Source organism: Amia ocellicauda, chromosome 21, assembly GCF_036373705.1.
Source record: "Amia ocellicauda isolate fAmiCal2 chromosome 21, fAmiCal2.hap1, whole genome shotgun sequence".
Classification (NCBI taxonomy): Eukaryota; Metazoa; Chordata; class Actinopteri; order Amiiformes; family Amiidae; genus Amia; species Amia ocellicauda.
Window position 1 is genome coordinate 6,468,331 of NC_089870.1, and position 11,543 is coordinate 6,479,873.

The following is an 11,543-nucleotide window of genomic DNA, read 5'->3' on the forward strand; positions in this document are numbered from 1 at the left end:
CATCATTTGAAAGCTTATTGTCTTGGCTACCAGAGTGTTTCATTCTGAAACACATCCGATTTACAGTGTCCATGTCGCCCGCCGTCATTCAGGGCCGGGGGGTAAACACGCAGTCTGCTCTGGGGGAGGGGGGGGGGGGGGTCTCATTCAGACAGTCACAGATCACTCAGTCTCCATTGGATTGCTTTGCAAATAGGCTTGTTTTGTTCAGTACAACCTAACGATGAATCCAGTATATATTATTTGATGTTCTATCAAACACAGAGAAGTTCAGACGCAATTATGTAAAATCGTTGTGTATTAGTACACTGTAATCACAGTTTTCCATCTTGACATTTTGAACTCTCTACGGGTGTGTGTTGCTTCTACCAAAATGTGGATGGTCTTGTTCTGGTTGCAGAATATGTCATAATTGTCAATATTTTCTGAGATTTTGTATTCCTACTCAGACCAGCTTCTCCCTTACTAGTATATTGAAGGTACTTTGTGCAACAGTGTAAAACTCAATGAACACTTAAAAGGAACTTAATTTAAGGTGTTTTAGGCTATTGAGCATAGCTGTATGTCCATAGCAGCATTTAAATCGAATTCCCCCCAGGGTCTTCAATGCTAGCTTGTATAATGTACAGAAAAGAAAAGCCCTGCATTATGAGTAAAACCCAATTTAAAATGCTATCATCTTGAAGCAACAGAGATAAGAATCACATAGTCACATGGACAGAAGGTGACTTGAAAGAGCAAGAGTTTCACTTCCTTTGACAAAGAGTGTTGATGGAAAAAAATATATATATAATTTTCATATCAGTACAACAGTCAATAAGCATGTGTGTACATCGATTGAGTCATTCCAGAACATCTCAAGAAAATCTACTTTTTTTTTCCAATATTCTTCAAAACATTTAATTTCTTGTCTTGCACTTCATTTCAGTTTCCAACACTAAGCATAGAGGAGTTATGTTTTCTCCTGGGACTTTTTGGTTGATTACCAATGATTTTCATAAGTCCTCATAAGAATTCCTCACAGAAATGACTACACTGTAAAGTGATATATATGTGCTTCACATTGTGATATGCCCTTGCATGCACGACAAAATTAATTTAAACAAGTCAAATTACCCATGGACAGAACTCTTTTAGCAAACTACACCTGAATATGCATAATGTTGTCTTTATTACACAGTGCTCTTCAAGTGATTGGAGTGAGGAAGTACATTTAATACTTTCCGTAAAAAGCTACTGTGTATCTTTTTGGCTTTAGTTTCCTGGTGGTAAAACCTGTATAGCCAGGTTTCAGATTGACATTCACACGCTTGCATGCATGGAATATCAAAAACCACTGACTTTTAGTGTAATTCAAGAGCTCTTCGCCGGAGCAGAGAGAAAGCAGAGGAGGTACGACTTGATCTTACTTTACTGTAACAAGTACAATTTTAATTAGTATGATAATGCTGCCAGAAAACCGCTTGATCAGAGAGAGGTAATTGAATGTTGGCAGGCTGCAAATGACATGTACAAGGTGATTTTCAGATAAATGATTGACATTATTGAAAGTATTGAAATGTGACCTTTTACCTTTGTAAAGATTTGTAGCTTTGGAACAGTCAGGTCAAAGCGATCGACTCCAGAGGACCTGCAGGCTGGTGTTCTGTGCCAAGGAAGGAAAGGAAACCATCCATCCATCCACCTTCGAAACCGCTTATCCTGGTGAGGGTCGCGGAAAAGTAAATGAAAAGGAAACCAACTTATCTTAAAATAATGCCTTGTCACATTAAAGTTGTTCTTCTTCCATATGCATCAGAAAGAAGTGACCCATTGGACAGCCTCAAACATTTCTAAAATATACAGTGGCTCTCCAAAGTATTCACCCCCCTTGGACTTTTCCACATTTCATTGTGTTACCACATGAAATCAAAATTGATTTAATCTGGAGTTTTTGCCACTGATCAACACAGAAAATGTCCATAATGTCAAAGTGAAAAATATATTCTGCAAATTATTCTAAATTAATTACAAATACAAAACAGAAAATAATTGAATGTATAAGTAATCACCCCCTTTGCTATGACACACCTGACTGAACTCCTGATTAAATCCATTCTGATTTCACACAATGATATGTGGAAAAGTCCAAGGGGGGTGAATACTTTTGAGAGCCATTGTAACAGATGAAAATAACCTTCACCTTTGTCCCGGGATAATGGAGGTTACCTGTTCTGTTTTCCAAGGACAGCACAAAAGTGTTGCATATGGGTTTATTGCCCAAGGTATGTACAAAATTGGCTGTGTAGTGCTTTTCTGTTTTCTGGTAGGTACATTAAAATGAATTATGGGAAATTAATTCATAAAAAAACATGGGGACATAATATAGGTAAGTAAATGGTTGCTTTTTCTAAAATGCACACATCTTGTGTTAAACAAGGCCTACACTATATTGCATCTGAAATATAAATGTCAGCAAAAACTGACTGCAGTAAAAGACTGAGAGTAAAAAAACATCTTAAAATGTTCCATTCGGGAATGAGCAATGTTTTACCAACAGGAGAGGTCATGGTCTGGAAAAAAAGGTGTACTTTTCTGTTTTCATTTGTAAACTCAGTTCTGCAGTACTTCTAGCATTTGCCTTCAGTGGGATGTATACAACAGGGGTTTCTCAATAATAATGATTAGCTCTCACGCACAATGTATGGACAAAGCTACAGAAACAGTTCGCTTTTTACTTGGCATGACACAATTAGTCCCTGGCACAGAACATGATTACAAGCAATGAACTAAAAACATTGACAAATATAGAGATACTAATAACAACAGTGAGGGGAACTGTGTATTATATGTGTGCATGGTGCACGTTGTCTAGCTCCTCCTGACTGGATTATGTCTGCCTCCACACTGTCTCTGAGCTGTCAGCTTGTCTCCTGTGTGAGAGGTTAGCAAGAGCTGATGTTTGGGTGGGGGAGGGGCAGAGCACTACAGGAAGTAAATCTCACCACGTCTTTCAGTAGCACTATCATTCACATGTTCCCCACTTAGACTTCACTGCATACCGTTTGTCTTAGGTACATTGACGTGGTAGTCCCAACATGATTAACACGTCCAAACTGCTTTCTCCATTATACTCCAGAGTCCAAACCCTAAAGATACATATAATTGTGTGTGCGTGTACATATCTCACCATCAGCCTATATCAATCCACTGCTGGATGAAGGTTCCCCAAGATGTTCCCACTTGCTTCCATCCACAGCTTCTCTTTCCCACGTCACTCCTGCAAAGTGCATGATCCCACCTTCCCAATCTCCCACGTGCTCGTCTGCTAGGTCATTTTCCCATCTCTTGGGATCCACTCGATGACTTCCTTTGTCCATCTTTGATCTGTTCTTCGTCCAGTGTGTCCTGCCATGTTCAGCCATCTGAACATGTTCCCTCTTCCACTGATGTCACACATACTGGGGTCTGTTCTTGGACCCCTTCACGTGTCTCTCTCTCTCTCTCCCCCTCCTCCCCAGCATATATCTTGATATGGGCGTGCGTGTGTGTGTGTGTGTGTGTGTGTGTGTGAGTGTGCATATAAAGAAGCAGTCAAATAGTGGACATCCTTTCTAATGCATGCTACAAATACCCCTCCAACATACTTCCACAGTAGCTGCATCTCACTTGGTGTGTGTGTGTGTGTGTGTTTAACAGACCTGTCCAATGTCTGCCTTTCCCTCCTCCCTTTAAGTACAGTGTAGCCGTGTTTTAATTTTGGATTCGGAGTGTTTTAAGTGTAACATTTTGCTCACACACACACACACACACACACACACACACACACAAAAGCAGCACAGAGCGCACAGTGTCGCCGGCAGCCCTTGTTCCCTGTGTGCGGCTTTTGTTCGTGCCTTCCCCTGTCAGAGCCGCGGCCTGTCGATCACGCCGCGTCGTGTCCGCCCACTTTACCCTTCCTCTGCGGCAGCGGGGCGCTCGGCAGCCCTGTCGGACTCTCAGTGTCGGGAAGCCCAGAGCGGGAGCGCTGCGCCTTTAATTCTCGCCCCACATCCACTCTCGCCCGAGAGCTTATGACCGCGGCCGGTACTCAGTAAGACCCCCACAACACTGCAAGGTAAGCGGCGGACAGCGGAGGGAGGACGTGCGATTGTGTCTGAAAATGTAGAATAGAGAGGTTTCTCCTCAACCGGAATGAGTTAGCAGAGGGTTTTTGGATGCGGAAGTGCGGTACTTTTACCGTCGTTTCCCCCCAGTATAAACCCGAGATAAAGAAGAAGAAATTGAGCTTTTATGTGTTGAACCAGACCGGTGCTGCGTACAGCCACCGCCGCTTTTGAAATATTTTTTTAGTAAGGTTTAAAAGTAACTGGACGAGAAGGAGTTAGTAAATTCAAAATGGCGGCCCTCCTTGTTGTCGCCTCCGCTCCCCAGGCTTTTTTTTTTTTTTTTTTTTTTCTTCTTCCGTGCCTGAACTGGAAGACAAAGCCCGTCTGTCACGACTCGGCCGGCGGGGAAACGGGCCTGGGTCGTCTCGGTTCACGGTGGGACAGGTCGTGATCCGTTAATTTTTTTTAACTTCGCTTTTTAAGGACCCGCTCGTTTTTTTTTTTGTGGTGTGTGTGTGATCGTAGTTTATTAAGGACTCTTTAAACCGGTAGGGGAATACCAGCCGCGTCAGGGCTGTGGGGGAGGGGAGCCGCCGCTGCCGGGGTGGAGCCTCTCTGTTTTGGGCAGAGGGAGAGGGAGACGAGGGGTTGGCGGGGGGGATCGATGGGGATGATTCAGTTTCTGTGCAGCCTGTTTCCACCGTGCCACTTTAACTCGCTCAGGGGTTGGCACTGTCGCAGGAGGGGTGGGAAATTTGAAAGTCAGAAAGCAGCGGCCCGGGGGCTCCGATTGGACTCGGATCGGGAGGGATGATGTCTGGGATGTCGGGCTCATTCATTCCTGTAGGGGGCGCAGTTGGGGCTGTTGGCCGGACTCCAGTGGAGAATATGTATGGATTTTTGCCACGGGTACATATCCCCTGTCTGCATGGCAAGACTCGTCCCCCCGTCCCCCCCTTTATATTTTAAAGCTTGATTTGTAACTATTTCCCACAAGATAAGACCCAAGCTCATCCGACTTGCTGTTTTGGTTCATTACCGCCTTTTTATAATCCAAATTCAGTATGCAATCTGACTTCTCTTCTGCATAACATCTGAATCGGGAATGGAGGGTCTTTTCTGCGGGATCTGAGGTGTACATAATTCAAATGTGAATCAGGCTGATTTCAAAAGCATGCCAATTGAAGTGCTTTTCTTAGTTTGTTCTATTGTAATCAGGCCAAGCCTTTTGATTATATACACAACTATTGAAGAGATGTTCTGTATAATTGACCACTTTGTTCTTATTTGCAGCAACATTCTTTTATTTATTTTTGGCAAAGTGTTTTATTTTTATTTTTGAATTTGTAGTTGGAAATGTAACGTGATTGTTTTGAATATGGTCCACTTTCCAGGGTTTGCAGTGACAGCCCCCCTTATTGAAAATCTTTGACTCTTCAGTAATCATTTCTTCTTGATTTTCCTGCTTTCTTAAAACTACCTTTTCTATTTTATTTGATTATTATATATTTTTTTGTCTCTGTGTGTCCGAATCTAAATCTAGTTTTGTAGAGTAGAAAAGCAATCGCCCCGTGCCAGTTTGGGAGAGGGTGTCTGTATTTTTTCTCTCTCTAAGGAGATGGATTGCTGGCTGCCCACTGAATGTCCATAGATGCAGGAACCGAGTTGATTTCTTCCTTCAGTGTTTTGAGATGCCTGATCTCATTTAAATCATTCTCGACAGGTTTTTTTGTTTTCTCTCACTCTGGAGCAATAAAATAAAGAATTAATAATCCTATAAAATGTTTTAATTTAACCCCCAATCCTTTTTTTATGTAACAGGGTGCTGCAGGAAATCCATGTGAAATTGTCAGTGTTTTAATACATTTAAAGGATCTGTAGTAATTCCATAGGGTATCTGGAGTCGGATTTCTGTACACCATTTTGATTCAGCAGCTTGTTTTATTTTACTTAATTTGACCATTATCTCTCTTTTATTTCAGAGGTATGGCAGATTTTAAATGTATGTTGTGCAGACGCGTTGCTGTTGTATGGGGGAGAGTAGCAGTGTTGTAACAAGGAATGATCGGTGTGTTACTCACCTTTCACTACTACTAATGTGCTTTTCATTCCAGTAGCAATCTGAATTGTTTTTAGACTTTCAAAGGCTGTAGTCCCGACTTGGAGAGCAGATAGCAGCGTAGTGTGCGTCTTGTTTATTGCAGTTTTAGTGTAATCCTACTGCAGCAGATCAGGTGCGTTCTAATCTGCGACTGCAACAGTATGGATGTCGCTCTTGGGTCAGGTAGGACGATTTACAATGACTTTACCTTGACCTTGACTGTGCCCTGGTTGTGTTCTGATGGGTGTGCCCTATGGATTGGGGGAATTTGTTGTATGATCATAGTAGCAAAAAGGGGGAAAATAATACAATAAAGAGAACACTGTCTTCTAAAATAAAGAAATGTCCTAGTTTTTGTGCTCCTTTTTTTGGGGGTCTGGGTTGAATGATTCATTGGTTTGTTTTAGAACTGGCTTGGCATGAAAAGTACAATTTTTATACGGAGAGTTGAATGGGAACCAAAAGCAGTGTGTTTGGTGTATATGATTTGCCTTGATGTTTAGGTTCTATTCTCTTTTGACTGGAGTCTCCCATTTGTACTTGATGATGCAAACATGTAGTCCAGTACACCCCTTCCTGCCCCCCCCCCCTTCCCACCACCTCCCTCTCTCCAACAGATCACAAAGTAATTCTGGATGTAATATGTAATGACGTTCTGGTTTCTGTGATTTGTTCTCTTTGCTTTAGATGCATGTTTGTTATTTTTAGGCACAACAGCCCTGGCTGGCTTGTCCTGTGACAGCGGAGGCAAGTGCCCAATATTCATTCCAATTCTAGATGTATGTACAGTACTGTTTAGTGATACCACAGTGTGTTTTTGTTTTTTATTTCACTTTTGTTTTTCAAAAAGTATATATGATGAAAGGTCATGGAGATTAAGGAAAATGTCTGTCCATTTTGTATTTTTAAATCTATATATTTTGTTAACTATAGCAAGAAAACCTAGAAACTGACGGATAAACAGAGTAATAAACATCCAGAAACCCAAATCACCCTAAGCTGTTGTTTTATATGTATTTTGTAACCTTTAGGGACAAACAAGCAACATTGTATACAATGTAATCCTTTGCAAACTGTAACAGGGTCATTGTAAAATTCAGTTTAATGGTTGTTGCACATTTGAGTTCCATTTCCAGTCTCATTAACTCTATAGCATTGTGACCTTTTGTGCTATAATGTGACTAGGCAGATCGAACGATGTTACTCGCCCACCACATTTGAAGTTGCTTAATCTTAAATGATCCCTTAATTTCAAATAGAAATACGAAAATAAGTGGTTGGCATTTCTGCTAATTGAACTACCTGTTATTGTAATGCCATTTATACAATTGTATACCCGTATTTCTTGCCAAAAGTCAAACTCCTGTCTTCTGTGTTGAATGCTTTTGGTACAGAACTCTTTTTACGTGAATAAAATGAGATTAAAACGCCTGTTTGGAAACAAGTGGCATGTGTATGTTTTTTCTGTGGCACAAGCTTTTTAGAGTTAGGTTTTAGCTTTGCAAGGAAACCAGTTTTATTTCAATGCTAGCATCCTATCTTTGTAAATTGATGTCTGTGCATGATAGATGTGACCAACTTGCAACTGTGAAAATGCAAGCAAATATTTTGTGAAATAAGGTGTTCGAGAGAATTAGTTAAGAATCACTAGTAACATGCTGTACTTTGCAGTGGATTAGGGGCTGTTTAAAGCTTCATTATTCCACCCACGCAGGAACCTTACTTCTGACTGGCCTAAAATGGGCAGAAAGAGAGCAGAACAAAAGCTGTTTGTCGCTAGTACAAAAGTACTGAAGCGGTGCATTCAGGAGGAAGCTGGTATGTTAATGCCTTTACCTGACCAAAGGAAAGGTATAGCACTTCAACTTTGACAAACAGATATACACCTTCAAAGAGATTTGACATTCTGAAATTCGTATTTAGGAATGTAGAGATGTGTTTTTTTCTTTTTTTTTTAATCTTAATTTATAGCTTTTAGTTTAAAAAATAATGCTTGTAGATCTAGTGTAGAATTCGTATTTAGTAGCTTTATTTAAAGTTAATGGGATTAATTAATCAGATCTAGCATTATTGGGGTAAAAAGTTTACAAGTAAAACCAATTCCAGTAAGCAAAATATAGTTAACACCCCCTCCCCTCCCCCAAAAAGTCTGAATTCATGTTTGTTTTTTGTTTTGTAGTTTTTTTTTTTTCCCCTTCTTCCCCCTTTTTGTTTATTTAAGTTTGTCTGTTGTAGTATTTTACTTGCCTGATGTACCCTGTACAACCCCCACTGATCACATGCTTTAATTTCCATTTCAGGACAAAATGTTTCCAAAGGGCACAAAACGTAAATTCTCTGACGGGGACGAGATGGTGGAAGAGAGTCCCGCAAATATTAAAGTGATGTCTTCGTACAACCTCCAGCGCCAGTCCCTGCTGGACATGTCCTTGATAAAGCTGCAGCTGTGTCACATGCTGGTGGAGCCTAACTTGTGCCGGTCCGTCCTCATCGCCAACACGGTCCGGCAGATCCAGGAGGAGATGACGCAGGACGGCAGCTGGCAGATCATGACGGAGGCCCTGAACGCCAACCAGAACTCGGCCGACCGCCTGGTGGCCACGGAGATCCTCTGCCGGCCGTCGCCCAAGGAGCCGGACGAGGAGAAGTCCTTCAACGTCATCAGCTACGAGGCCTGCCACTCCATCGGTTGCCACTCGGAAGAGGTGGTGGACGACACCTTGTGTGCGGTGTCCTCGGAGGCCGCCTCGGCGTACCTACCCAGCCCCATTGGTGCCTGGGAGAAGGATGATACCAAGGAGAGCTGTGAGGACGAGGAGGAGGAGGATGAGGAGGAGGACGACGAGGAGGAGGAGGAAGAAGAAGAAGAAGAAGAGGAGGAGGAGGAGGAAGAAGAGGAAGAAGAAGAAGAAGAGGAGGAGGAGGAGGAGGAGGAAGAAGATGAGGACGAGGAGGAGGAGGAGGACTCCAAGCCCACGGAGCAAGTCTTCGGCACTTTTGAAATCAAGAACCCTGCCCCCAGTCCTGACCCCGCCCTTGAGGAGCTCTTTTCAGACGTTGACGCCTCCTATTATGACCTGGACACCATGTTGACTGGAATGCAGAGCGCCCCCAAAATGGGGCCCTATGACTTACTGGAGAGTTTGTCATCTCACAGTCCGTCTTCAATCGGCTCCAACTCGAGCTGCCGACCAGATCTCAACGAACTAGATCACATTATGGAGATCATTGTAGGCTCCTAGACAAGACTTGTTTTTTTTTGTATAAACTGTACGTATGTCAGTGTCTATGTGTGGCTATGAACACACACACACGTATATGGTAGGTAAGTGAAATCATGAGCTCTTAATTAACATGATAATGTTTTTTCTGGGCTGTGATTTGACGTGCCTGCCATTGTAATTTTATTTACATACTTTTGTATGTTTTCTATATGTGGGTTATGTTTTTTCATTTCTTTTTTTTTCTTTTTTTTAATTTATTGTGACATTTACTCTAAAATGATGTCATTACACTACATAATTGTGAACAAAACAAGTTATGTATCGGAACTTCTAAAGCTACACATATTTTCCTAAAAAAAAAAAAAAAAAGAAAAAAAAAAGATTTAAAAAAATATATAAATATATAAATATATATTTTTACAACACATACTGCTTGGAAAATGTTACAGTACTTTTAGATTATTTTTTTTTTTAACCTGAGAGAACTATCAGAAGAAAATTGGTAAATCTATGTGGAAAGATGTCTTCCTTTGACTTTGATACCTGAATGCAATATGTGCTCGAAGAGGAGAGAAATGTATTTTAAAATTCCAAACAGTGTAGAAATGGTGAAAGGCACCTTATTTTATATTTGTGCTTAGGCAAAATGCACAACCTGTATCTGATAAGACATACCAAGCAGGACACGCTCCTGAATGATTGCGGAAATGGCGGAAATACATACAACTTGCTCCTGCTTTTGCTGTTCGAAGCCATATGTTCTGATATTTGTATTGTTACAAATGAAGAATTATGGGTCAGACCCAGTTTTAAGTTATTTGAGTTCTAATTTATTTTTTTATTTATTAAATGCAAGCATGTCAGAATGAATTTTGAGTTTGGTGGAATTCAAAGTGGAGTTGGCTTTCAAAATACTTCCTTTTTTGTTTGTTTGTTTTAAACTATGAACTTCATACCATTTCCTGTAATCTCAAGTGGTGGCACTTTCCATATACTATGCATTTTTAGTTACCACAGATCAGTAACATTCAAACAGTATTTAAAATCTGAGGGGCATGGTTCATCTAACTGGTTCATATAAAGGTATTCAGTTTTAAAAGTATGGTTTACTGAGCAGTTGTCTTACAAAATAAAATGGTCTTCTTTTAAAGAGATTGTACGGAAGATTGTTCTGTATCATGGCTAAGAGATTACTCAGGCAACATTATGTATGAACACAGCCAGTATTATAGAAGTAGTCCTCACACCTCCTTCCCTATTTGAAGGCAGTGCAGTTCAGTTTAATCGAGTACACATTGACATTTAATACCTAAACCTATGGTAGACTGTATGCATTTTTTTATATTTGAATAAAATACATTGTAGCATTTTTGTAAATAATTTTTAATAAAAGGTACAAAATATTGCATACGTCGTGTCTTCAGTTATTTGATGGGTACTTTAGAAATGAATGGGCCTCCCCTTTTGCCTGGGGTTTTGTCATTACAGGTGTGAGAAATGAAAGTGAAAACCTTCATAAATGCACACCAATAGTTGACTTTTTCATTTTGGTTCTTTGTGTTCTTTTTCTCTCTTTTCATGCATTTATTTTTATAATACTGTTGTACAGATCCCCACTACCTCAGATTTAAAATAAGATAAATGTCTATCCATTATTTAACACACTTTTTTGGGGGATATTTGTAACACTGGTGCATAAATCTGCTATGCCAAATTAAAAAATTGGTGTGGTTTTCATGCCCTGACATTTGAGTATTATGTAGATCATTATCTCTTAATTAGTCATATGAGATGACAAATGTGAGGTGGGGGGCATGTGTCAGTACGTTTTTTCCATTGAGGTTTTAAGCATAGTTAACATACTATACAGCACTATACACTTAAATATTATACCCTAAAGAACTACAATTTAGGGGGAACTGTTCAACGTCTACATTGTTTCTAAAGTGCCAGAATTGACACGTAATTTGTAGGACTCTGATTAATGTAGTCTATGGATGTCTGTTAAACTTAAAACTAGTATTTATCTATGATGTCAACGTTTGAGACCATCTATATATTTTTTTTAATGTGTAATAACTTTCAATATGTCAGCTTGCATTCATATCAATCACAACAGCCACAGAAACA

General features: G+C 40.4%; 1 protein-coding gene across 7 annotated transcripts; it reads left to right on the forward strand.

The window, feature by feature from the left end:
- Positions 1-3,930: 3,930 nt before the first annotated feature.
- cdca4 (cell division cycle associated 4) lies at positions 3,931-10,819 on the forward strand. Of its 7 annotated transcripts, none has more exons than XM_066694103.1 (4): positions 3,931-4,096; positions 6,877-6,936; positions 7,904-8,007; positions 8,490-10,819. In XM_066694103.1, exon 4 carries the CDS (start codon positions 8,496-8,498, stop codon positions 9,429-9,431), a length of 936 nt encoding a protein of 311 aa, XP_066550200.1. In that variant the 5' UTR covers positions 3,931-4,096; positions 6,877-6,936; positions 7,904-8,007; positions 8,490-8,495; the 3' UTR covers positions 9,432-10,819. The 7 variants fall into 7 exon arrangements, with proteins under 7 accessions (XP_066550200.1, XP_066550204.1, XP_066550201.1 ...); XM_066694107.1 differs by having other exon boundaries at positions 6,898-6,968; XM_066694104.1 differs by having other exon boundaries at positions 6,898-6,936.
- The last annotated feature ends 724 nt before the right edge of the window (positions 10,820-11,543 follow it).